At 40.3% G+C, this 26,110-nt stretch overlaps 1 protein-coding gene, 1 long non-coding RNA gene and 2 pseudogenes across 3 annotated transcripts; 1 reads left to right on the top strand and 3 right to left on the bottom strand.

Annotated features, from left to right (window-relative positions):
- The window catches only part of LOC108262584 (piwi-like protein 1), a 6,543-nt pseudogene extending 5,756 nt beyond the window's left edge, over nt 1–787 (bottom strand).
- Nucleotides 788–4,644: 3,857 nt separating this feature from the next.
- LOC128631127 (uncharacterized) lies at nt 4,645–6,803 on the bottom strand. The gene is made up of 2 exons (XR_008395300.1): nt 6,334–6,803; nt 4,645–6,210 (listed from the first exon to the last, which is right to left on the bottom strand). It is a non-coding gene; the product is annotated as an uncharacterized LOC128631127 (long non-coding RNA).
- A 7,874-nt stretch (nt 6,804–14,677) lies between these two features.
- On the top strand, nt 14,678–17,522 carry LOC108262298 (kelch-like protein 10; annotated as a pseudogene).
- Nucleotides 17,523–22,536: 5,014 nt separating this feature from the next.
- On the bottom strand, nt 22,537–25,647 carry LOC108262523 (kinetochore-associated protein 1-like). 2 transcript variants are annotated; one of them, XM_053679242.1, is made up of 5 exons: nt 25,407–25,647; nt 24,743–24,935; nt 23,187–23,299; nt 22,972–23,073; nt 22,537–22,878 (listed from the first exon to the last, which is right to left on the bottom strand). In XM_053679242.1, exons 1-4 carry the CDS (start codon nt 25,464–25,466, stop codon nt 22,999–23,001), a joined length of 441 nt encoding a protein of 146 aa, XP_053535217.1. In that variant the 5' UTR covers nt 25,467–25,647; the 3' UTR covers nt 22,537–22,878; nt 22,972–22,998. The 2 variants fall into 2 exon arrangements, with proteins under 2 accessions (XP_053535217.1, XP_053535216.1); XM_053679241.1 differs by having other exon boundaries at nt 22,972–23,027; nt 25,407–25,638.
- Nucleotides 25,648–26,110: the final 463 nt, after the last annotated feature.

Raw genomic sequence — 26,110 nt, forward strand, 5'->3', positions numbered from 1 at the left:
CAGTCAGATTCAGCAGCTTGTTCTCAAAGCTTAGACCCCATGTGCTGAGTGTAGTCTGAACACTGGCATTCCTGGAAGAGATTCACTGAAAAATTCAGCAGCGTAAATTGGTATAACGTTCATTTCAAACATTTAATCGTACACCTTCAGATCAAAAGGCTTTTAAGATCATGAAAAACATTCTAGTCGGGTGTCCACAAACTTTTGATCGGTAGTGTATATCTATCATTAAACTTAAGAATGATATAATCAGAAAAACCATCACGCTATATGTTCAGCCTCGTGTTGCCCGGGATAGTCTCTGTAAAGTAAATACACATCCCTTATATGCATGCTACAAATGTTTCTTTTATAAAATTTGTCTCTGGCATGCACATAAATTTCTAAATGTAAAGAATGTATAAGTTTCTGTAAAGCTGCTCTGTGACATCGTACACTGTTAAACACGCTATTCAGACAAAAGCAGAATTGAATTAATAATGCAGTCGCTTTTATCCAGTACCTGCTCATGTTGTTGATGAATCTGTTGAGGCAGTTGTCCCACTGTTCTGGGGTCAGTCTGGTGTGAGTGGAAAGGTCCTTCATGGTGTTAAAGTCGTGCGCATCTTATCAGTCAGACCTGAGCAAGTTACAACAATTAGTGCGATAAGAAGCAGACAATGATTACGCGCTGTGTTTCTCCCGCTCTGTGAGGGAGACCTGTGAGGTAGCAGAACTCCGGGATGAGTAAGACAGGTCCTGGTAGAGGAGCTGCTGCAGGACCCAACCTTCTAACGTGACTGACCAGCAGAACCTGGTTCCTATCAGTGATCTGCAGATCGTATTCCTAAAAAATATATATTATATCCCACAAAGAAATTAAGACTGGAACAAAGTCAGCAGTGAAATGAGGCTCCTTTAATACTGACTACGTTTACATGGACAGCAGTAATCTAATTATTGACCTTAATCTGAGTAAGATAATGTGATTAAGGTGTTTACATGAGTCGCTTTTAGAATACTCCTGTCATGTTCCCGTTTTACATGTTTTAGAACATAATTAGATTAACAGCCCGCGTCATTACATCACCGCGCCACGCCGTCCCTCCAGAATTTCACGTATCAACATACAGTTCGTCTTCGTTATGGTACCGTATACAGTTTTGAGTGTTTTTATTTATTTTATTTTTTTTACGAACGCTTTAAGTGCAGTTAATTATTTGTCATGCTGTACGTGCTAATAGACAACTGCTTGAAGCGGTGGGTGTATCCCAAATCGCGTAGTTACCTTCTATATAGTAGCCGAGATACATGTATTTTTCCCCCCTACAGGCCTGTAGTAGGAAAGTATGCGATTTGGGACACAGCCGAGCTCTCTTGTTCGCCGTAAAACTGCCGTGTGTGATCGTGTCCTGTCGCAAAATGCGGTGAAAACTCCCACACGACGTTCATAATGTGATTAAGATGTTTACATGTCTGTAATACATGTCCATAATGCGACTAAAACAGGAGTACTCCACCTGTTTTAACCCTCTTACCCCTAAGTTCCCACAGTATTATGTCCCATAACCCTATATTCCCCAGAGAAACAGCACGCCAACCCTGAGTTCCTGGGCCAAAATCAACATTTTAATTTGAACATTTTTAGGCCTTGAAACAACTTATAATAATGTATTTGTGTAATATTACTTTGAAAATGAAGCAGTTCAGTGTTTTTACTAAACTTAGAGCACAATTCTTAACTAGAGAAATTACGAAAAAATGCTCGCTAAAATCCTTCTACTCGTTTAGAAGTACCACACGAGCATCAGCGTGGTCAATGCCTTTATAAATAATAAATAAATAAATGCATTTTAGCGCCAAAAGTCAAGTTTCTGGTGATAATCAGACCAGCAGGTAGTGTTTTCACGAATGCACAGAAATGGTCCCGTTATGACTCCAGACCCCTGCAGTGTCAGTTGCACTGGTTGATGCTGAAGATAAAGACGGATCAGGGTCTGAATCAGGAGAGATTGCGTCTCTATCAGTTTCGGCTTCTAGAATCCTCGCTCTCACCTGTGTAACTGTGTGTTTTTTCTTTTTTTCACTGTTTTAGATGTACCTGTGTTCACTGTAGGTGTAACTTTAGCTGGAACACGATTAGCTTTTCGCTTTGACATTTTTAGTTCACTTCTACTAGTACACCAATATTCACGCTTGGGTCTTCATCGTAATGCCGGCGTAATAACGTAATCACATCGTGACGTCATCAACCTTCCGGGTCAAAAAATAATAATTAAATAAGTAAGGAATCATAGCAGAGTAATGCCTGTACACCGGCCTTACGGGGATAACGTTTACACTGTAAATCCTCTATATCGGCCTTACGGGGATTTGGTATAGACGACCAAGCCGGTCTATGGTCCTTACGGGAATAGATCAAAGACAGGCAAGCCGGTTTTTCAGCCATACGGGGTAAGAGGGTTAATTAGATTATTGCTTACTTCGATTATGACCTTAATTAGATTAAGGTAAGTAAAAATTGCTGTTTACATGGTAGTTTCTTAATTAGAGTATGGTCTTAATCGGATTAAGAGTGGATTATTGTTGTCCACATAAACTCAACTACTGTTTAAAAAGCATCTCAGGGAAATTCCTCAAGATATCAAGTGAGAAATGCCAAGAATACATTTCTGGAAAAAGGGCATCTACTTTGAAGATCCTAAAAATTAAAAATTTATATCCTAAATTATTTTTGATCTATTTTGGATTTATTTTTTTCGGGGGGTGAATAAAGAATGAATGTGTCTAAATGTTTGACGGTAATGCATGTTTCCAATGCAAGTGCTATAGTATAGGTGTGCTGGGTTATATCTTATATAGGTCTATTAGGTTATGCACATCTCTATATGCAGTGGTTGTAAGTTAGTATACAAGAACTGTGGCTGAATATCCAGTATATAGTTATTTATCTCTTTATTTTCCTTTATTTACGTAGTATTGTTTTGGTATAATTTTTTTCCCCATTTTATTTGATTTTTTCTGCCCACACTCCAGTCCAGTAGGTGGCGGTAATGCACCTTTAGCGTTAAAACAAAAAAGAGAACTATAGCGCCTTAACCCACACTGCGCATGCGCGAAGCCGGATGACTCCGCCATTAAACTAGCAAAAGAGCTCTAATTAGCCAGTGAAGCTAAATGTCGTTCAGCCACGTCCACTTATAAAAGTAAATCATGCAGTATTCTCAGACTGAGCAGTTATTGACAGAGTGAATTCATCGTTTTAAATAGAATCAAAAATAACATCGACCTATTTGCTAATCTCATTTCGATTAGCTTGCTCATTAATTACACTGCGCATGCGTGGACTGGACTGCCTCCTCAAAAGCTAGCACCGCTAGCATATTTGTATAATATTAACATTAATATTGAACCAGAGGACTGAATAAAAAAATGTTATAAAATGTTATTTCTCACTTCTCTTGTTCTTCTTCTCTGTGCGGGTGTGAGTTATCTTTGGTCGGTTCCTCGGTGATTCGGTCATTAGTGAACCGAGCTCCGACAGTGAACCACTGCGCCGTCACCGCCTGCTTCATACTGATACACCTGAAACACAGGTGTTAACACCGTTAACTACACACATACACACGATACAGAACAAAACGGGTTCGGTTACACAGAACCGAATAAACTCACTTTAGTTTGGGTCCAAACGGGCCAGAACTAACACGAACACCGCTTTCTGCTCCTCACTTCGTCTTCTCGCGCTCGTGGTGACGTCACCAACGTAACGGACGTTGACGTAAATTTGAATCTGTGAGGAGAAAATAAAATAAAATAAACCCAAATATTATTTCATAAAAAGGTTCATTATTCCCTTCTTCTTAAACACGATACAGGATAAGATATACAAATACATAAAAAAGTGCTCCTTTCTAATTAAATTTTAATTAAAAATATACTTTCTTACTCTTGTTCAATTTAATTTTTTTAATTAATCGATGATTGTAGACATGTTGAGGTTTCACGTTCTTTGTGCGTTATTATCATAAATATACACTTTGTATAAACTTTTGAGTTTGGACACAAAATGTAAACATTCCTCATGAATCCAGAACATTCATTTGTTTATTATTTAGAAAGTAATAATTAAACAGCTGAATAAAATGATCATATTAATCACTTGCAACATTTAGGATATGAATTTCTTGTATTAAGTGAGGTTTTTAATTATACACAGATATATTTTATTTGTAGTTTTCATATTTGACTCAGTACATTACACTAAATTTATTTAATCAACTATTTATCAAGTTTAAAAAAAATATTTAACTGAATGATTGTTCAAGATCAATAAAAATCTTCAAATAATCTATCAACACCATCAATACATCTAATCAGTAAATTAAAAATGTACATTTATTCAGTTGATCTATTGACTGGTTTATTGAAAGGTTTACAGCTTCGGCAGGTAAAGAAGCCGTGGCTTTAATCTGATCTTCTGATTTCTAATGATAATTAAATGACAAAATACAGAATTAAAGAATATCTTTATTTAAATTCAAAATCATGAATAAAATCATTTAAAAATATGGACTACATGTAATTTCTACAAGTGTTCATACAGACAGAAAGACCAGAGATGAAACAGATTTAACAGATACAGGACAATTAGGACAAGCAAAGTGAGAACTAGAATGATCATTTATTTATTTATTTATTTTTTTAAATTACAACTGTGTTCAAGATCACAGCAAAAAGACAGTAGAGGAAACAAAGGAACAAAAATATTTCACATTTCCTGTTTAAATTCAACAGTAAAATCACATGAACTGAAGACATCGTGACTTTTTGAAACCGGTCGTTGCATTTTTGAGTCAAATGGAGCAGGTAGTGATGAAGAAGCTGCCTCGAAAGATCATTTCTGTTCCTCGAAGGGTAAAAAAAATAAATAAAAATAAATTTTAAAAAACCACCTTAAGTCCTAAATGTATGAAAAATAAACATTATGTACATTTTATGTCTAATTACAGTGAACCTGACGGAGAGTGAAGCTCACAGAGGCGAAGTGTTCACGCTACAGCAAATTTCACCGGTTGACGCTAAACTCGCTCACTTAGGAGGTGCGTTTCTCTGTCCCGGGATATTCCTAGCACTGTGTGAAAGCTCCCCGAGATGTCCAGCATGGAGACATGTGTGTATGTTGATGTGTACACAGTACCAATGGTCAGGATGTACTCATGTCAGAGTTTCTCGTTCTCCTGAAAAAAACACATGCGTGCACACACACAGAGTAGAATTGTAAAGCAAAACATTGGAATATATATCTTAATCACATCTCATAGTCCTTTTATAGAGTCTGAATCAGTTTGACTGATTCATTTCGAGTTCATTCAGAGTCAAATCACTTTCTAGTGAGAATCAAATACTCATCTCAGTCTAGTTCATTTGGAAGTGTGCGACTCTCACTAGAAAATTATTTGACTCCGAATCGTCTCGAGACGAATCAAACAATCAAACCGATTCAGACTGGACAAATGGACTAATAGAAGAGAAAGAGCAACAGGAAAGAGGACAGCCTTCCTGCTGAAAGCAAACCGGATCAGAACCTTACATTAGATTGTTTTCTATATTTTTATTTTAAATCAGTTGTGTTTTTCTTCTTTCTGCACTCGACTGAGGAAACACAGCAATGATAAATAAATAAATTTATCTGTCCAGCTTCCTCCTCTTCGTCCCCCAGAATGACGTGTGGGTGACGGATTGATGGATTTAAACAAAGATGTCCGGGCAAATTGTGACCTCCTAGAGTTAAAAGTGAGCATCCAAGGAAATTTACTGTGTTAACTGCACTACATTCTGCAGTCACACAGGACCAGAAAAAAAAATATGTACATCTACTGTACATGTTAACACACAAAACAAGCTTTTGAGTATTAGTTACCCTGTCTTACTGTACAAAGCACCTGCAAATAATAAAGCAAGTAATTAAAAGTTCATCTATCATTTCACTTCCACTAATCAGTCTTTTGACCAGTCTAAAAATAAAAAGACTAAAAAGAAACAGACTTAGCAAGAAGAACTGAAGATATGTGGATGATGAAGTCTCAGTTCCACCGCAGCTTCAACAGCCCTGGATCTTCTCCTTTAAAGCTTGGAGAAGGGCACGTCTTTCGGACTCTTCTTTTCCAGGGCTGCCTGCGCTGACTTCATAAGATCCTGTGTCTGCAACATGTTCATGTTCCAAGTAGCCTGGAGACGCAGAGCAGAAATCTCAGATTTCGACCGCTCTACTTTGTGTTTGTGGCCATACTGTGTGTGCATGGGTCTACCTTGAGGCTAAAAATGCTATTCATGTCTTAAGCAGATTCTTACCATGTAGTCTAGGCTCTCAGTCACACTGTGGTCTCAGGAGTAGAGGAGGTTGACTTTGGTTCCCTGGACAGCAATGGGACTCCGGCCTGCAATCTCACCTGCTATTTCCAGAGCTCCAGCAATCATTGACTATCAGGGAACACACGATTGCAAAGATGAACAGAACACACACTTGCCTTCATTTATACTAAATAATTAAGCTACATGAAAAAAATAAAATAAAATACACGGTACAACCCAAAGTCACATTCTTCTGTCATCATTCCATATCTTCCATGTGTCAGTCCAGAATTTCACCTTTTTGTGATCACAGAAATTAACACAAAATCAAGAAACTCCACAATATTCAGAGGAGCTTCCACTTTTTCAAAGTTACTGCAGATTTGGGCCAAAACATGTCATGACACGTCATCACCACAACAGGCCTTCAGCACAGGTTACTCTACTTCCTGAACAAGTGCGGACCCGGATACAAGGACTTGTGTAAAAATCTGATGTTTTGGGTCATCTTTTCATATATATATATATACAGTGAGGGAAAAAAGTATTTGATCCCCTGCTGATTTTGTACGTTTGCCCACTGACAAAGAAATGATCAGTCTATAACTTTAATGGTAGATTTATTTGAACAGTGAGAGACAGAATAACAACAAAAAAATCCAGAAAAACGCACATCAAAAATGTTATAAATTGATTTGCATTTTAATGAGGGAAATAAGTATTTGACCCCTCTGCAAAACATGACTTAGTATTTGGTTTAAAAACCCTTGTTGGCAATCACAGAGGTCAGATGTTTCTTGTAGTTGGCAACCAGGTTTGCACACATCTCAGGAGGGATTTTGTCCCACTCCTCTTTGCAGATCTTCTCCAAATCATTAAGGTTTCGAGGCTGACGTTTGGCAACTCGAACCTTCAGCTCTCTCCACAGATTTTCTATGGGATTAAGGTCTGGAGACTGCCTAGGTCACTCCAGGACCTTAATGTGCTTCTTCTTGAGCCACTCCTTTGTTGCCTTGGCCATGTGTTTTGGGTCATTGTCATGCTGGAATATCCATCCACGACCCATTTTCAATGCCCTGGCTGAGGGAAGGAGGTTCTCACCCAAGATTTGACGGTACATGGCCCCGTCCATCGTCCCTTTGATGCGGTGAAGTTGTCCTGTCCCCTTAGCAGAAAAAAAACCCCAAAGCATAATGTTTCCACCTCCATGTTTGACGGTGGGGATGGTGTTCCAGGGGTCATAGGCAGCATTCCTCCTCCTCCAAACACGGCGAGTTGAGTTGATGCCAAAGAGCTCCATTTTGGTCTCATCTGACCTCAACGCTTTCACCCAGTTGTCCTCAGAATCATTCAGATGTTCATTGGCAAACTTCAGACGGGCATGTATATGTGTTTTCTTGAGCAGCGGACCTTGCGCGCGCTGCAGGATTTCAGTCCTTCATGGCGTAGTGTGTTACCAATTGTTTTCTTGGTGACTATGGTCCCAGCTGCCTTGAGATCATTGACAAGATCCTCCCGTGTAGTTCTGGGCTGATTCCTCACTGTTCTCATGATCAATGCAACTCCACGAGGTGAGATCTTGCATGGAGCCCCAGGCCGAGGGAGATTGACAGTTCTTTTGTGCTTCTTCCATTTGCGAATAATCGCACCAACTGTTGTCCCCTTCTCACCAAGCTGCTTGGCAATGGTCTTGTAGCCCATTCCAGACTTGTGTAGGTCTACAGTCTTGTCCCTGACATCCTTGGAAAGCTCTTTGGTCTTGGCCATGGTGGAGAGTTTGGAATCTGATTGATTGATTGCTTCTGTGGACAGGTGTCTTTTATACAGGTAACAAACTGATATTAGGAGCACTCCCTTTAAGAGGGTGCTCCTAATCTCAGCTCGTTACCTGTATAAAAGACACCTGGGAGCCAGAAATCTTTCTGATTGAGAGGGGGTCAAATACTTTTTTCCCTCATTAAAATGCAAATTAATTTATAAAATTTTTGACATGCGTTTTTCTGGATTTTTTTTGTTGTTATTCTGTCTCTCATTGTTCAAATACAACTACCATAGTAGTTATATCATACACTTTCTGTCAAACTGTCAATCAAAGTGTTGTGTGTGATAATTTATGACCCTCTGTGCTTCCCTGACTGACAGGTCTGTAGGGGTGGTGAGGGGGGGTAACCCTATGGAGTTTATCAGATGGTCAATCTGGCTCCTTTGTGTCTGGGGGTGTTGTGGAGAGGTGTGTGTTGGGGGGGAATAGTCCCCCTCCCGACAAAAGGTGTTTATGTTAATGAGTTTGGTTTTTGGTGGGGTGAAATACGTCTGAAAAGAAATAATGTTTTTAATATGGGGCTGTGTTTGTGTTACTTTGTGGCGTTATTTCGTTTGTGTAAACACATTGTTAGAAAAGCATGATGTTTGAATGTGTACATATATGAGTAGAATATTTGTTTTGTGAAATAAATGAAAACAATTGTTGATTATGTTTTTTAGGGATCCCGTTTTACCTTTGAATAAAAAGTTTAGGAGTTAAAGCGTCTTTTTTTAAAAAAAGAATCTGTTTAATGTCCACGCCGTTAAGCATTAGTTTTTCTTGAAAGAATATGTCACTGTGAATGGGGGCCAGTAGTTCAACAACGTTGCTGGCGTTGGTAAATGCAGCTCGTTTGGTCAAACCTCTGTTACCGCCAGCGGGGTCCGTTACGTCCATGTGACCGGCGGTGTCTTTGTAAAAGAGCCCCGCTGAAAACAGCGTTTCAAAAGCGTCTTTACCATAATTGGTGAGACACTCTATTATGCATCGATAAGGATATGTGTTGGAACTTTGTGATATGCGACGGTCTCCAAGCGACACGTCCACTTGTGAAAATATCATAGATCCGGCATAGTTAATAAGCCCCACGAGGGCTCCGTCTACTATGTCTGTGCCGTCTGCGTTAGTGATTTTGAGACGTAAAAAAACCAAGGTGTTGTTTAGGTCCACATAATCCTCGCCAGTCCCCGCTATAAAAAACTCCAGAGGCGATGTTTCTGATACTGCTGACAACGGTGGCACTTCTATATATGTATTTTTTTCAATAACGGTCTGTGTTAATGGTACTGTGAATAGGTCCAGCTCGGTTTTTAAACATTCTTCTGACATATTGTGTAGTAAAGACATGGTCTAAAATATTGTTTTAACGCAGGTCTTTGGTCTTTTTGCTGTAGAGCTGGTTGGCGTCTTCTTGTGCTTGCGTTTTACAACTGACGATTTCTTGGTGTTATGTTTTCTTTTCTTCGTCGTTTGGCCACTCCTCCGAGTCCCTGGCGGTTTAGATGCTCTTCTGCGAGCCATCACCATTAGTCCGGATCCATCTTGAGTGTTATTATTGTTGTTGTTATTATTATTAAATGTATGCGATAATGTATTGCTAACAACATCGCTTAGTATGTTTTTTGCTGCTGATTTAAGATGTGGTTTGGCTATGCTAAAACCGCGTTTTAGCAAAAGAATGGCCATTCTAAAGAGACCTCTAAACACACCCCCTAACCCGGCTCCGTACATAACTCCGCCCCCTGCATAACCGGGGAGACCATTCCCTGCTTGATTCTGGTAATATTGCACGTAACGCAAAGGGTCTGTGTGGTGATTGTTGAAATATGCCATTATGATTATTTTTTAAACAAATTGTTTCACAGGCCTAAAATGCAGCTTGGCACACACCTTCCCGTAACTGAAGCGCACGTCTCGATTTTGATCGTCTTTCACCTGTATGGTTATCTCACTGACGGACGATTTATTAACCGATACGTAGTGTGGGGTGTCGTATCTAACACTAACATTCTTGTGGTTCTCCCCCTCTATATGTACACATCTCAGTAGCGGCACGTAGAAATCCCCCACGTTCTGGTATTCTATGATATCGGTATAAATATACATACTGTAAAACCCCGCGTTAATATCAGCCTGAAAAGGCGCATAAGTCATGCCAGATCTTTCAACAGCATGGTCCGTAGTTTCAATAGCAACTCCCGGTTTTAATCCTAAAATGTTGGCCATCTTCCCATAAAATGTCAGCGATGTCTTCGGGGGGCCTTTGAGAAAAATTTTATTTTTAACATGGTCATAGCCGAGACTCGCACGTTGTGTGAGAGTCGCGTTGATCTCCCTGATCAAAAAAACGACGTCGTCATAATATCCAGTCTTTAACCTGTAAGATGTGTTTGATATACTGCCTTCAATATTATATTCGGTGACCCGATTCTCAGTCTTCGTTGTTTCACCACAGTTGAAAATGAACGTAGCATCTTCCTCATTAAATGTGTACCACGACAGCGGATATTCAAATTCGATTAACCCGACTTGCCATTCTCCTTTTAGATTGATAGTTTTCGATAATCGAGTTGTATAACACGAGATACTATTTTCCGGATAAACGGTCCTTGAGGCATTACAGGGAAGCGTTACATAAAAACCACCCGCAGTCATGGTTGGTTTTTACATGAATGTGTGCCATCTACGAGGTTTCGTCTGTTTTTATGGGGTTCTGTACATCGACCAATTCTTTCTGGTCGATCCACGATGCGAATTTTGAGGGCCATCCGAGCCATCTAACCAATACCATTGTTTTTCGACCTTGTTTCTTCTTGTCTAAAATTTTTCCACTTTAAATGTTTTGTTTTTGTTCACAAATATTTTTTGCAATTCCTCTTCATAAAATACACCATCGATGACATCGCCGTCATAATCACACAACCTATAGACGGGACGTTCGCGTGATATGCATTCTGTTATAGTGAAAAACTCGTGCGTGTAGTTTTCTTTATAACCTTTTGCGAACGGCCCTCTTACTTTAGAAATTCTAACAATGTCGCCAACTTTATATTTAAATTTAGGGGTTACGCCGGGGCCGTCTTTAGATCCATATAGGTTTTTATACACGGCAGATTCATTTTCTTTGATACACATCAATAGGTCTCATCTTAATGCTCATGTGATAGCTGGCGTTGTATCCGTCCGTGATGTCTTGTAGAATATCGATATAGCGTTTGGAGTTTGTAGCAGTTAAATATCTCCACATCCGACCTTTTAAGGTTCTATTAAACCGCTCGACGATGCACGCTTTTAAATCGGTGGCTGTTGCAAAATGTTCTATGTTGTACTTTTTTGTCATGCTTTGAAAATGTTTATTAAAAAATTATTTCCCATTATCTGTCTGTAGTTTACGGGGCACCCTGCCCTCATCCAGTATAGATTGGAAAGCTTTAGACACCTCGACACCGGATTTGTTTTTTAAAACCCGAGTCCACGCATATTTACTAAACATGTCTATGCACGTCAACAGAAAATGAACGTTGTCGTTTTCCTTGGCGTATGCAGACATATCGACCAGATCTGCCTGAAACTGCATATCAATACCATAAACAAAAACACGATTTCTTTTGTATTTTAGCGGTGCAGTTCTGTGTAACGTGTAAGCATCCTCGCCGGCGAGCCAATCCGAAACTTGTTTATCTGTTAGACGAACCCCTGTTTCCTTTAAAACACCGTCTTTTAAACGTTTTTTTACCACCAAAAGACCCCGCATTTGAAGGTGTGTAATAGACTTTTTTCAGGTCTGCTGTCATGTCTCCTGACATGTCGACACTTTAACAAGTACAATAGAATAACACAGACGGTCTTAAACGTCTTGGTATTTATTTCAGTAAAAGATCATAAACGTTATCATACATCATCATTGAGGGAGTGTAGGAATTTTATACACATCACAATGTTTTTGTCAACCACATACGCTATAAATGCGTCTATTATTTCACAGACATCTGTCTGGTCATTTCTCGACATCAGAATTTCACACACATCATACACATACATACACATACATAAAATGTCTGCAATTCTAATACGTCTGCCACATTCAGTCACAATATCTAGTATTTTTGTGATAGAGACCAAAATCGGTTCGCATGCGTTAATACACATATGTACCAAAGCAGTCCAATCACACACCGTACCTCGCACAAGACACATCTGATTCACGAGATTTGTTAGACGTCTCGGGTCAACATCGCATCCGTTTACAACTACGGATACACCAACACGGTCCGTAAGGTATTTGTACAACAGACCGGACATCTCGCACCTAATACGGCGTTTAAGCAGACTCTTTGCTAATCCTGTAGCGCTGCACACATTCCCCATCTCAAACGGCTGGTGCGACCCCCTTCCAGCTGTCCACGGCGTCGTAGACGATCTGCTCGCTGCTGACATCCACAAGTTTCTCTCTGACCTCGTTAAGCCTTTGCACGATGTACACTTCGTCCCGCAGCTCGTGTAGAACGGCATCCACCGATCCTTGAATTCTCTGAGGGTTAACCCTCAAACCAAACCGACTCAAGGCTTGAGCGATGAAATGTTTAAGCCCTGGTTTGAGCAGATCACGTGATAGTTCCTCAAAGTATTTGTCAAAGAAATACGCGTCAGGTTCGAAGAGACAAGAGTGTCTAAGCTGACTCGGATGATCCACTTCGCACCCCAAACAGAGATCTTTCACTTTTTTATTGATAACATGCTCCAGAAGGACCACGACTGTCGCTTTTATAATCTTGAACGCGTCAGATCGAATACAGCCGTCTGTGTGATCAACACCGATGTAGGCCGAGGCGCCAGTTAAAGAGCCGCTGATTCCGTACGGAGTTGTGAGGAAACTTAGGTTGTGATATCCTAATTCCTTGCAGAAATTATCCAACCACTTGTTGTCGTATGCTTGCGGAGTGGATTCTAGCGTTGTCGCGTTGTCGTCGGGCAGAGCCGGCGCTGTCTCCGGGGTGTTGCTGTAGCAGGCGTATGTAGAATCTTGAGACATCTTCGTAATATGTGTTTAATTGTGACACAGGCCACCCCGTTTTAATCATCACAGCATGAGGGCGGTCTTAAGAGAGGATCTCCGGAGTTGGTAACGCCCTGCTCGGGGTTAAACGACAGTTCCTTTACAACCCCATCGCCCACACGAAGATTTTTTGACAAACTAATACATTGTTGTTTTTTTCTCGGCGCGAAAGTTGGCTCCTCAATCTTTTCCTCAGAGTCTCTTATAGGCGTGATGCAGAACCGTCTTCTAGAGATATTAGGAGTTCTCGGTGTAGCCATTGTTGCAGTTAGTTACAGACTGTCTTCAGTGTTTAACCATAATGTCTTAACAAACTATTTAAAACCCCATTAACACCCCCGCAGACACTCATTATCATAAACAATCTGTAGGATCACACGACGACCCCCCTAGTCATAAAAAACTCTTTGGTCAGGAAGAAACAAAGAGCCATAAATTAAGTACTCCTAGAGAAACGCAGGCCTGTCATGGACGAGGCCATAAATTAGCCCTCTAGTTCTACCGCCGTGATTGACATTTTGACAGAACGTACTGGCTACGTTGAAAACATGTGAATGGGTGTGTTTAGAGAGACAGAGAGAGGCGTGTCTGAAAACACGTATGTGTGGGCGGGGTTTAGCGAGAGTGAGGCGTCTCCGTTTAACTTCATTACTGCTTAACACAGCGACTGAAAGACATCTCTGGAAAATACTTCTCTCCTAGTTTAAACATTACGGAGATTCTTTTAGCCAGCACTTTAACATTTTTTCCTCGTAAGGATCTTTGTTTAGAAGTCGTGTAATACGCGCTATTCTTTTTAAACAGCTCTTTTAACCATTTTTACCTCCTAAAGTTTTTATGTGTTTTTTGGGAAACCTGGTAATACGGATTCTTTTTAAACATCTCTTTTGATCATTTTTTACATCCTGAAGGTTTGCGTTTAGAATGTATGTAATACAAACGATTATTTTAAACAGATTCTTTTTTCTAAAAAAGACGCTTTAACTCCTAAACTTTTTATTCAAAGGTAAAACGGGATCCCTAAAAAACATAATCAACAATTGTTTTCATTTATTTCACAAAACAAATATTCTACTCATATATGTACACATTCAAACATCATGCTTTTCTAACAATGTGTTTACACAAACGAAATAACGCCACAAAGTAACACAAACACAGCCCCATATTAAAAACATTATTTCTTTTCAGACGTATTTCACCCCACCAAAAACCAAACTCATTAACATAAACACCTTTTGTCGGGAGGGGGACTATTCCCCCCAACACACACCTCTCCACAACACCCCCAGACACAAAGGAGCCAGATTGACCATCTGATAAACTCCATAGGGTTACCCCCCCTCACCACCCCTACAGACCTGTCAGTCAGGGAAGCACAGAGGGTCATAAATTATCACACACAACACTTTGATTGACAGTTTGACAGAAAGTGTATGATATAACTACTTCTGTTGGTGAACAGCCTGCTGAACAACTGCTGCATGTTCCTGAAGGCTCAGCTGTGTCCCGAGAACTGCGTTAACATCTGTCGTTTAGCTCACTCCTACTTCTGCGAGAGGTTGAAGCAGCAGGCCTTCCGGTTAATCTTGCACAACTTTGAGGAGACGGTGCGCCTCTCTGAGGAGTTCCTGGATCTGACGGTCGAGCAGCTGAGCGAGATCATCGAGAAGGACGAACTGAACGTGAAACAGGAGAGCGTGGTGTTTGAAGCCATCTTACAGTGGATCAAACATGCGCCATGGAAACGGAAAGCGCACATAGGAGTGTTACTGCCCAGGGTGCGTCTGGGGCTATTGACACATGATTACCTTATGAACAATGTGAGCAACAACGTTTTAGTGATGGACAACATGACATGTAAGCTGATCGTCACCAGAGTTCTGATGGGCATCGATGACCTCAACCCGAGCCTTCCTTCAGCTCTGATCTCCAGAGACTCCGCCTGCCTGGCGCCGTTCTGCTGGCCATCGGTGGCTATGGCCACAAGAATCTCAATACAACTCAATACAACTGTACAAATGTTTGTACAACAAACATAGAAGCGTATGATACGCGAGCAGCACGCTGGGTCAATGTCACATGCAACGACGAGAGTCCATGAGCCTATCACGGGACGGTGTATCTGAATGGCTTCGTGTACTACATCGGAGGATTCAACAGTGAGGGTTTCCTCAACAGTGTGAGAAGGTTTGACCCCATCACCAGAACCTGGGCTCAGGTGAACCCCATGCACTCTTGCCGGTGTGACGTGAGCGTGTGTGTGCTGGACAGTCGTATCTATGCGATGGGAGGATTTGATGGCTTCGAACATCTGAATACAGTAGAGCGATATGAACCTGAGAATGATCGGTGGTGCATGATCGCGCCGATGCACGAACCAAGGGGTGACTCTAGCGCTACAGTACTGAATGGCAAAGTGTACATATGCGGAGGGTTTGACGGGAACAGGTGTTTGTTCACGGGGGAGTATTACAGTCCTCAGACGGAAGAGTGGACCCTCATCTCCCCCATGATGATCAGAAGGCGTGGACTGGGCGTGGTTGCGTACGGAGGATGGGTTTACGCTGTCGGGGGAAATGATGGTGTTAATCAAATAAGCAATGTAGAGGTGTATAATCCTCAGACCAACATGTGGACACAAGGTCCAGCCATGATCAACCAGCGCAGCAACTTCGGCATTGAGGTGCTGGACGATCTCCTGTTCATTGCTGGAGGAGATAACGGCTCTACCTCCATGGATGAAGTGGAGTGTTATGATAAGCAGACTTCTGAATGGCATGCAATCGAAAACATGGGGATTTCTCGCTGTGGTCTGAGCTTCTGTGTGCTGTCTGGTTTACCCAACATGGCAGAGTACGCTGCTCCCCGAGACGATCCCTACAGAGTCCCTCAGAGCTCACAGAGCACCAGATTCTACCTCACACCTCCTGCCAACGTCTGAGACATACAAATGAACCTCTTCCTTCATCAGCATCCTTTTGTTCTCGAGAATCAAATTAACCACTCTGAAGCAGTCAAACTACTGAATTTGCCTTTTGTTTCCCCTCTTATGCCGCAAGCCGTTGTACTGAAACTCGTAAAACCACAACGTCCCTCATGGAGACGTGCGACAGAACAGTCCTGAGAGCTCTCACACACACACGTACACATACCTGAGATCACAATGATATGGTGGCACTCATGTGGTCAACGCTAAACAGAATTCCCTTCACGTTATTTTCTATGTGATGAAACCGGACTTTGATGACTTGTAGCTTTTATGTCATAAGTTTAGGTTCGTGACGTAATTCCGCTGATTTTAGCCCAAATTCACTAATGTGATAAAATCACTGTAACGGATCATATTTACAAGCAAAGATGAAGACAGGGGACGACGATTATACATCATTTCTCTCTGTGCATCACAGGAATAATTCATGTAAGTCTTATTAATAGGTTTATCAAACTCAAATATGACCTTGTCAGAGTATCCACCATTATTTCTGAGCCAGAACGCCTTTAGATCGGAACGCCGGAAAACTGGTTCTGTACTTTCAGAGCTCGAGTACAACGGAGTGCAGCATTAATACCAGCGGATCCACAGCAAGAGACTTTCGGATAATACTATAAACACACCAGATTCAATTACACTACAATCAAACAAGAAAAAAACATGGATTAGGAAAAAAGGACATAAAATAATGACAAAGAGTAAAGGAAAAGGAGAGACAGAATGTGTGTGTGTGAGAGAGGATGAGAGAGAGAGAATGATAGAGAGAGAATATGTTTGTCTGTGAGTGAGAGATAGAGAGAGGATGAGAGAGAGAATGATAGAGAGAGAGATATGAATGAAAATTAAATAGAAATAATGAAAAGCAGAAATCAAGAGGGAAAACAAAAAGTGAAAGACAAACACATTACATGAGCGACTGACAGATAAAGTTTGAAACAAACAAGTGAGAAGAAAAGAAATGTAAAAAATAATGGAGAGAAAGAAAGAGCAAAAAAGGAACAATAAAAATGATAAATATGAAAGAGAAAGAAATCATGGTAGGGGAACAAAAAGGTAGGACACAATTACTAAAAAGCAGGAGAAACCGTGGAAAAGAAGAGGAAGAGAGACAGATAAAGAAAAAAGGAAAGAGAGGAAGGAGAAAAGCGTGAGAGAGGGATGAAAGAAATGAAGACAGATTAACGTTTCACCTTGAAGAAGTCTGTTTTGTCAGCAATGTGACATCCCCTGTGTGAGCGGCAGCCTGATCACCACGGCAACACAACCCTGGCTCGGGCTCATTGGCTGGGCGGAGTCGGCCACGCCCACCCGTTCTGCTGTCATTATGGCGACGGACTGCGTCAGACCCACAAGGTCCATGAGGAGGGAGACAGCGACGGTGCAGATGCTGAAGTCCAGCTCAGAGAAACAGATGTTCATCAGAGACTCGAGCCACCGAGGAGGCGGAGTCACACCGCCGCTGTCTGACATCATCACCACACACACGTCATTTAAAATCATATTAATATTAACTATTATTATTGTTGATGTTGATATTAATTTATAAGTAATCATACACTGTAATTAGTAATAATAAACAGCAAATAATAAATAAATCAGTAATATTGCATAAAAAAGTAAATCCAGAATAATCATCAGAAAACTTTAAAATAAGCAATAACATGCAAATGTGAGAGTATGTTCTGTTTAATGTGCGCTGGTTAAATAAAATCATTTTGGCAGCCGTGAACGCAGACACACACTCTTTCTATTCAAATACACATAGCCTCTCTGTTAACTCCACCTCCCCCTGGTTAGCCCCGCCCCCTGCTGGGTGATGAAGAGCTCCACCAGTCTGCGTCCTGCTCATGGGCTGGGCCACTGGACAGGAGGACGAGGGGGGAGATGAGTGGAGGTTGGACTTTGGAGCAGAGGCACAGGCAGTGTTGCAGTCCGAGCTGCAGCGTAACGGCCGACACCATCCTCAACAACTGGGGCAAGTGTTCTGTCTGGATCTCTATATACACACATCTCCTACACACACTTACAGACAGACAGACAGACAGACAGAGAGAGAGAGAGAATGAGAGAGAGAAAATGTAAGACAGTTGATCTGTTGAAAGTCATGAAACTGTTACACAGTCAGTGTGTAAAATATAAAGTCTTGATACTGTGTATTTGGTGTACGATAGTGTACGATGGTGTTTTTGGTGTAGGATGGTGTAGGATGGTGTTTTTGGTGTAGGATGGTGTTTTTGGTGTACGATGGTGTTTTTGGTGTAGGATGGTGTTTTTGGTGTAGGATGGTGTAGGATGGTGTTTTTGGTGTACGATGGTGTTTTTGGTGTAGGATGGTGTAGGATGGTGTTTTTGGTGTAGGATGGTGTTTTTGGTGTACGATGGTGTTTTTGGTGTAGGATGGTGTTTTTGGTGTAGGATGGTGTAGGATGGTGTTTTTGGTGTAGGACGGTGTTTTCGTGTAGGATGGTGTAGGATGGTGTTTTTGGTGTAGGATGGTGTTTTTGGTGTAGGATGGTGTTTTTAGTGTAGGATAGTGTAGGATGGTGTTTTTGGTGTACGATGGTGTTTTTGGTGTAGGATGGTGTAGGATGGTGTTTTTGGTGTAGGATGGTGTACGATGGTATTTTTGGTGTAGGATGGTGTTTTTGGTGTAGGATGGTGTAGGATGGTGTTTTTGGTGTACGATGGTGTTTTTGGTGTAGGATAGTGTAGGATGGTGTTTTTGGTGTAGGATGGTGTTTTTGGTGTAGGATGGTGTTTTTGGTGTACGATGGTGTTTTTGGTGTAGGATGGTGTTTTTGGTGTAGGATGGTGTAGGATGGTGTTTTTGGTGTAAGACGGTGTTTTCGTGTAGGATGGTGTTTTTGGTGTAGGATGGTGTAGGATGGTGTTTTTGGTGTAGGATGGTGTTTTTGGTTTAGGATTGTGTAGGATGGTGTTTTTGGTGTAGGATGGTCTTTTTAGTGTAGGATGGTGTAGGATGGTGTTTTTGGTGTAGGACGGTGTTTTTGGTTTAGGATTGTGTAGGATGGTGTTTTTGGTGTAGGATGGTGTTTTTAGTGTAGGATGGTGTAGGATGGTGTTTTTGGTGTAGGACGGTGTTTTTGGTGTAGGATGGTGTTTTTGGTGTAGGATGGTGTAGGATGGTGTTTTTGGTGTAGGATGGTGTTTTTGGCTGACATGTAAAGAGAAACTGTGTGACAATAAGCCTAGTGAAGTTGACTCAGCCCTCAGGGATTTAATAAGATCACCACTAAGAACTGAATACTTACTGCAAGTTGGTTAATGACCTTGAAACATTTAAACAGAAATGGGGTGTAAATCAATGTATTTGTGATGTTGATTATAACGGAAATAGTTACATATTTATTTGAGGTTTTTTTAGTGATAATATGATGTGCTGAAACATGATGCTTAATTGATTCGTCTATGAGGGGGAAAAAATTGTAATCTTTGGTATTAAAGGATATTTTAAAGTCCAGTCCATCCAAGGTTTTTCTCTCTCTCTCCCCCTGTCTCACCTAGGATTCTCTCTCTCTCCCTCTCTCCAAGGGTTTTCTCTCTCTCTCACTCTCTGTCTCACCTAGGATTCTTTCACTCTCCGTCTCAGCTAGGATTCTCTCTCTTTCTCTCTCTGTCTCTCCTACGGTTCTATCTCCCTCTCTCTCTCTCTCTCTCTCTCTCTCTCTCTCTCTCCAAAGTTTTTCTCTCCCTCATCTAGGGCTCTCTCTCTCTCTCTCTCTCTCTCTCTCTCTCTCTCTCTCTCTCTCTCTCTCTCTCTCTCCAAAGGTTTTCTCTCCCTCACCTAGGGTTCTCTCTCTCTCTCACTCTCTCTCTCTCACTCTCTGTCTCACTTAGGAGTCTCTCTCTCTCCAAGGGTTCTCTCACTCTCTCTCCTTCGCACGCCCCCTCACACTCTTGCCCTCTCTGGATTTCTGTAAAGCTGCTTTCTAGCAATATCTATTGTTAGAAGTGATTTATAGAAATGAAACTGATGTGAATTAATGTTTTATTATTATCATGAAATAGAATGTTATTGATATTCTACTGACTGTTGTAATTTCAGAGATGCATGATGCCAAATCTGAGACATTTATAAAGCAAGTTTTTTTGTGAATAAAATCACAATCAAAATCTCATAAAATATCCTGTTTCTCAAAAAGTAGTGTGATTAATTGCTTTTAAATGAGCTATAACAGTCTGGAACAAAGTCTAACTTAAAAACTGTGAGGTCAGCATGAAAACTGTGATATTTAGGAACAACTTGCTTGATCTGATTGTTCAGGTAGTTAACCATCTCCTCCACCTGATCAGAACGATCCTTTAACACCAAATGCTTCATGAGGGGCCGAAAGTGCTCGCTCTGCATCAAGCTCTGGTATATTATAATAATATATAACAATAATAATATATATTAATATTATACTTGCTCAGTTATTTATTGAGAAAAATGATCCAGTATTACATATCTGTGAGGGGTAAAAGTATGTGAACTGTTGTTTTCAGTAAGCGGTGTGAGCTCCTTGTGCAGTAATAACTGCAGATAAACGTTTGGGGTAACTGTTGATCAGTCCTGCACATCGACTTGGAGGATTTTTATCCCGTTCCTCAGTCCAGAACAGCTTCAACTCTAGGATGTTGGTGGGTTTCCTCACATGAACTGCTTGCTTCAGGTTCTTCCACAACATTTCTACTGTATTAAGGTCAGGACTTTGACTTGGCCATTACAGAACATTAACTTTATTCTTCTTTAATCATTCTTTGGAATGACACGTGTGCTCAGGGTTATTGTCTTGCTGCATGACCCACTTTCTCTTGAGATTCAGTTCACAGACAGATATCCTGATATTTCCCTTTAGAAATCGCTGTCCTGGTCCAGATGCAGAAAAACAGGCCCAAACCATGACACTACCACCAGCATGTTTCACAGATGGGATGGGGTTCTTGTGCTGGAATTCAGTGTTTTCCTTTCTCCAATCATAACGCTTCTTATTTAAACCAAAAATTCTATTTTTGTCTCATCCATCCACAAAACATTTTCCCACATCCTTCTGTTTTGTCCACATGATCTTTAGCACGCTGCAGAAGGTCAGCACTGTTCTTTTTGAGACCACTGACTTTCTCCTTGCAACCCTGCCATGTACACCATTGATGTTCAGTGTTCTCCAGATGGTAGACTCATGAATATTAGCCAATGTGAGAGGGCCTTTAGCTGCTTAGAAATTACCCTGGGTTCCTTTGTGACCTAGCAGTCTATTACATATCTTCATTTTGGAGAGATCTTTATTGGACCCTACTGCAGGGGAGGGTAACAATGGTCATGAATTTCCTCCGTTTGTACACAAACTAACTGTCTGTGTATTGGTGGAGTCCAGACTCTTTAGAGATGGTTTTGTAACCTTTTCCAGACTGATCAACATTAACAACCCTTTTTCTGAGGTCCTCAGAAATCTCCTTTGTTCATGCCATGATACACTTCCACAAATATGTTGTGAAGATCAGACTCTTACAGATCCCTGTTCTTCGTCATCCCATTGATTGAAGACACCTGACTCTAATTTCACTTTAAGATTAACTGCTGATCCTAGATGTTCACATACTTTTGACACTATCACATTTGTAATATTGGATCATTTTCCTTAATAAATAAATGAACAAGTACAATCTTTTTGTCTCATTTGTTTAACTGGGTTCTCTTTATCTACTTTTAGGACTTGTGTGAAAATCTGATGATGTTTTAGGTCATATTTCTGCAGATATAAATAAAAGTCCGTTTGCTGTACACATATTACCAGTATCCAGTGTTATTCAAAATAAAATCTTACCGCTTGATTGCGTAGAACCTCGTACTCCAAACACAAATCTGCTACTAGACACGCAGCATACACACATACAGTAGAGACAAATATTGATTATAAAATAACAAGGTGTCTACAAGGTGAATGAGGCAGAGCAGCGCACAGCTGCGGTGTTCAAAGGTCAGTCTGAGACCGGATCTTCCCAACAGCTGAGAAAAGAACAACAACAACAAAAAAAGACAGACTAATGTGCTCATTCTAAACATTATCGTTTTTATTGTAATAACTTCTACAGGGAATTCTACAGGAAGTCTACTGATTATTCAGACTAGTCGCTGCAGCCCAAACATAAATTATATGAAGTGTAACTATATACCGATAACGTTATTTAGTATTAATGTAATAAATCATTGTGTACTTTGTTTTTCTTTAAAAAAAGTTACTGTTAGGTTTTACACACCAGTATAATGTGTCAAGTCCGATACTTAACGCTTAGTTTTCCAGACATACTTTCCTCATATGGGACGAGGTGTATGAATGAATGCTGACGTTCATTCATCCAGTAAATGAAAGGTTTGTTGCAAATGAACATGACGATAAACTTCTGTCCATCAGAAATTGTAGGAGGCAGGTATACATGTATATGGGCTTGGAGGGAAGGTAGGGTGAAGGAGTTATAAATAATAATTACAGTGTTAATGTACATGTAAAATTTAGAGCTTTGATTATACCCACTGGCCCTTTAAATTATACTAATACTGTATAAAATGGGAAGAAATCATATACATGCTGAAGCTACAGCTATATAATTTACCTGTGTCTCTGCACTCAGGATGGGACTGAGCAGACGTGCCTCATATCCATGGGGTGCATCTGCAGCAAATACACCACTCTGAAAAACAGAAGAAAAGAAATGTGCATATAAAACACTTTTCTCTGATGGGAAACAGAGCTGTGAAGTATAATGGAGGAGTTTTTAGTTCACCTCATGAGATCAGGATCCTCAGTAAGATCAGTCACAGAGTCCTGGTACTGGAGGTCCTGTAGTGACAAACACTGGTACTAATAATCGCTCAATAATCTGTGCCTTTATGGGGGTTTTAAAGATTTAGTTGTTTTGTTTGATAAGATGCTTTGAGAATTATTCCTCAGTCTTCAGCCAACATTTAAAATTCCTGCGTGTGTTTGAAAACCTCTTACCTTGCCATTTGTCTGCCCTGGTGTGCAAAGCCACTTCTCTAGAAGGATATTATGGATCTTGAGAAGGTCAACACCGTTAATGGGTGCGATCTCTTTAGCCACTGCGTGAATGTCTGGTCAGGCAAACAAAAGTGCCACAGAAAACACGTGATGAGTAAATGCTGTTGTTAAAAACTGTTTAAAGCAGCCTTTTGTTATACACCCTAGGGCTAGGGGTCGACCGATAGTGGATTTTACTGATACCAGTAACCAAGTCAGGCAGAAGTTTTGTAAAACTGATACTGAATGAAAACACTCGAAGTAAAATATTCCTGAACTTTATTACAAAAATAAAGTACTGACTGAACCATGAAAATGTACTGCACTTTTTAAAATGAAATATAATATATTAACTATTAATAAACGTTAATTTAATGTAGCACTCTGTTAGATTTCCAAGTATCTCAGGAATCTCATATTTATGTCTTCAGATCTCCATCAGCCCTATCAGCCTGTTCTACCATTACTTCTATTAACTTTTAGTTCTGTGCTGCTATGAGCTAGAAAGTGTGGTTTACCGCAGAGTTCAGCCCTGGAGAGTCCAAATGAACACACACACACACACACACACACACACACACACACACACACACACACACACACACACACACACATGAATGTTCACAGAGACTTCTGGTTTATTTCATGCAAAACAAAAGTATTTATACACATTGATAAGAAGCAGTGCGTTTCTACTGGTCCAGGTGTCAGACAGATTTAAACAAAACACACAGCACATAGTCATAATACAAAATAAGTCCTGTGTCATGTTGACATGGAAATACATAATATAACCAAGGATAGCAGTTGATCAGCTTATTTAAAGAGGTTATTAAATGAATACAAGGTAATTAAACGAATACATTCATCATAGGTATTTGATAGCAGTTCATAATATAAGAGTACATGATAAGAGAATTTCCCTTCACACTCCAAATAACAAATAAAAATAGAGACATCCAAAATGAATTAAAAAACACTTCAAATAACAAGAATGAGTTTTTATTTCTCCTCTAGAGGTCACTCTCGTGCTGCATAATGACATCGGACAGTTCTCAGCTGCTAATGCGAGGGACGCAGTCGAGCTCTACCAAGGGCTGTATGGTTCTCAATGAAATAGGAAAGTTTTTTTTTTTGGCTTGAGCAATTATTCGATTCTTACATTATTTACGGAGGCTGCATTTGAACAGACAATAAGGAAATGTAAAGCTTCAGTGCTCCGAGTTTGACAGCAAAATATTCACATCTTGATCTACACCATGAAAAAAAAATCCGTACTTTCTCCAGACTTTCCAGAACCGTGCCTCGCTTGCTGACATTTAGGCACATCATGATTCTAAATGACCAGCAACATCAGTACATCAACCCTAACCTTTCATGAGTCCACACTTTCATGAGTATAACAATTAAAAAAGAGGCTATTGTACATCCTAATAAATATTCAAGTAGCAATCAAAATGGTGCGTGATTGCTTGAGTATTGGTGCTTAGGGTCTGCATGGTCAGATTTACTCTCACCAGGGGAGGTCTGTCCAGCAGGACTCTTCACGTGCTCCACCACTGAGCTGTGCTCGAACAGAGACACGATGAGACGGCCGGGCAGTCCCGTGAGCTTCAGCAGCTTGGGGCAGTCCAGCTGAAAAGTCATGAACACGTTCTCTGTGGCTGACTGCTGATACTGCAGCTTCGAGGTGAAGCTCTCTCCCCTCGTCTGTAGCTCCTCCTACACACACACACACACACACACACACACACACACACGAAACAAATGCATAAACAAGTGCATTCAATAGATCATAAAGTTAGTAGAGTCATTTATGCTGTATTAAATATATACACTGCATAGAAAATATAAAATAATGCCTAATATTTTTGTAATAGTCAACAAAAGAGCCTCTCTGTAAATGCAACAGGACTGCAAAAGAAAAAACAAAGCAGCGACCAGTTATATTAAAGCGCAGAATAAAACTAAGACAAACCTGTATTCATGGAAATGACATGACTTTAAGGCTTAACCAAGATAAGTGGGAAAAGAGTTTGGTCAATAGCGATGGGAAGGAAAGACATTGTAAAATTTGTTTATAAACAAACAACTAAAGATTCATCTATAAAAGAATTAAAATAAAAACTCATACATATATAGATTTATTTTATAAAGCATCTTATTCCTGTGGTAACAAACCTGTAGCGTATCAGACTTCAGCAATTTGTGTACGAGGTCCAAGCTGAATTTCAAACACATGGTTCTCTCTGCACCTGTAAGCAAAGCAGCGGGGCAAATTTCTATATTTATAATAAATAAATCTATTCATGATAGATTAATATAATCAGTGATTAGACAAGGTTTAGAGAGGCCAATCGTAACAAAACTCAGTGGACCGGTTTGACTCTTGACCTCAGAGGTCTGTGCTCAATTTGAACCCAAACGGTCACTGGGAGGCACCATCACATTTTGTTTTGTGTGTGGATTTTATATCATGTGATGTTTCCCACAAACACAAATTCTTTACATCAAATTGTGGATCTCCTTATTTTGAACAACTGTGCCTCAAGAACCACTGCTGTCAATCAACTTGCTGTCAACTCATACTTACATGGACACACATTATGCACACACATGAACTGGTGTGACTAACAGACCAGATCTTGTGCGATTTGTAAAAATAAATAAATAAAATTATTATATGAGCACAGTGACAGGGGCCCCTTCATAAAGTTTTGCATAAGGTCCCCAGATGTTTAGGACAGTCACTGGATTTAGTTTTACACATTAATTTATAAATATCTATTGAATAAAAATGAAGCCATGTTTTTCATAATTGATGTACAGATAGGTGGCAATTAAAGGAACACCCTTAAGAAAGGAGTTAGGGGTGAGGGCATTTT

Source organism: Ictalurus punctatus, unplaced genomic scaffold (genome assembly GCF_001660625.3).
Source record: "Ictalurus punctatus breed USDA103 unplaced genomic scaffold, Coco_2.0 tig00004274, whole genome shotgun sequence".
Classification (NCBI taxonomy): domain Eukaryota; kingdom Metazoa; phylum Chordata; class Actinopteri; order Siluriformes; family Ictaluridae; genus Ictalurus; species Ictalurus punctatus.

Coding starts and splice junctions, on each gene's coding strand:
- LOC108262523 (XM_053679241.1), bottom strand. CDS start 25,466: ATGTGTTTGAAATTCAGCTTGGACCTCGTACACAAATTGCTGAAGTCT. Junction 24,936..25,406: donor TGAAGTCTGATACGCTACAG/GTTTGTTACCAC, acceptor GAGGAGCTACAG/ACGAGGGGAGAGAGCTTCAC. Junction 23,300..24,742: donor TGCTGGACAGACCTCCCCTG/GTGAGAGTAAAT, acceptor TTGCCTGACCAG/ACATTCACGCAGTGGCTAAA.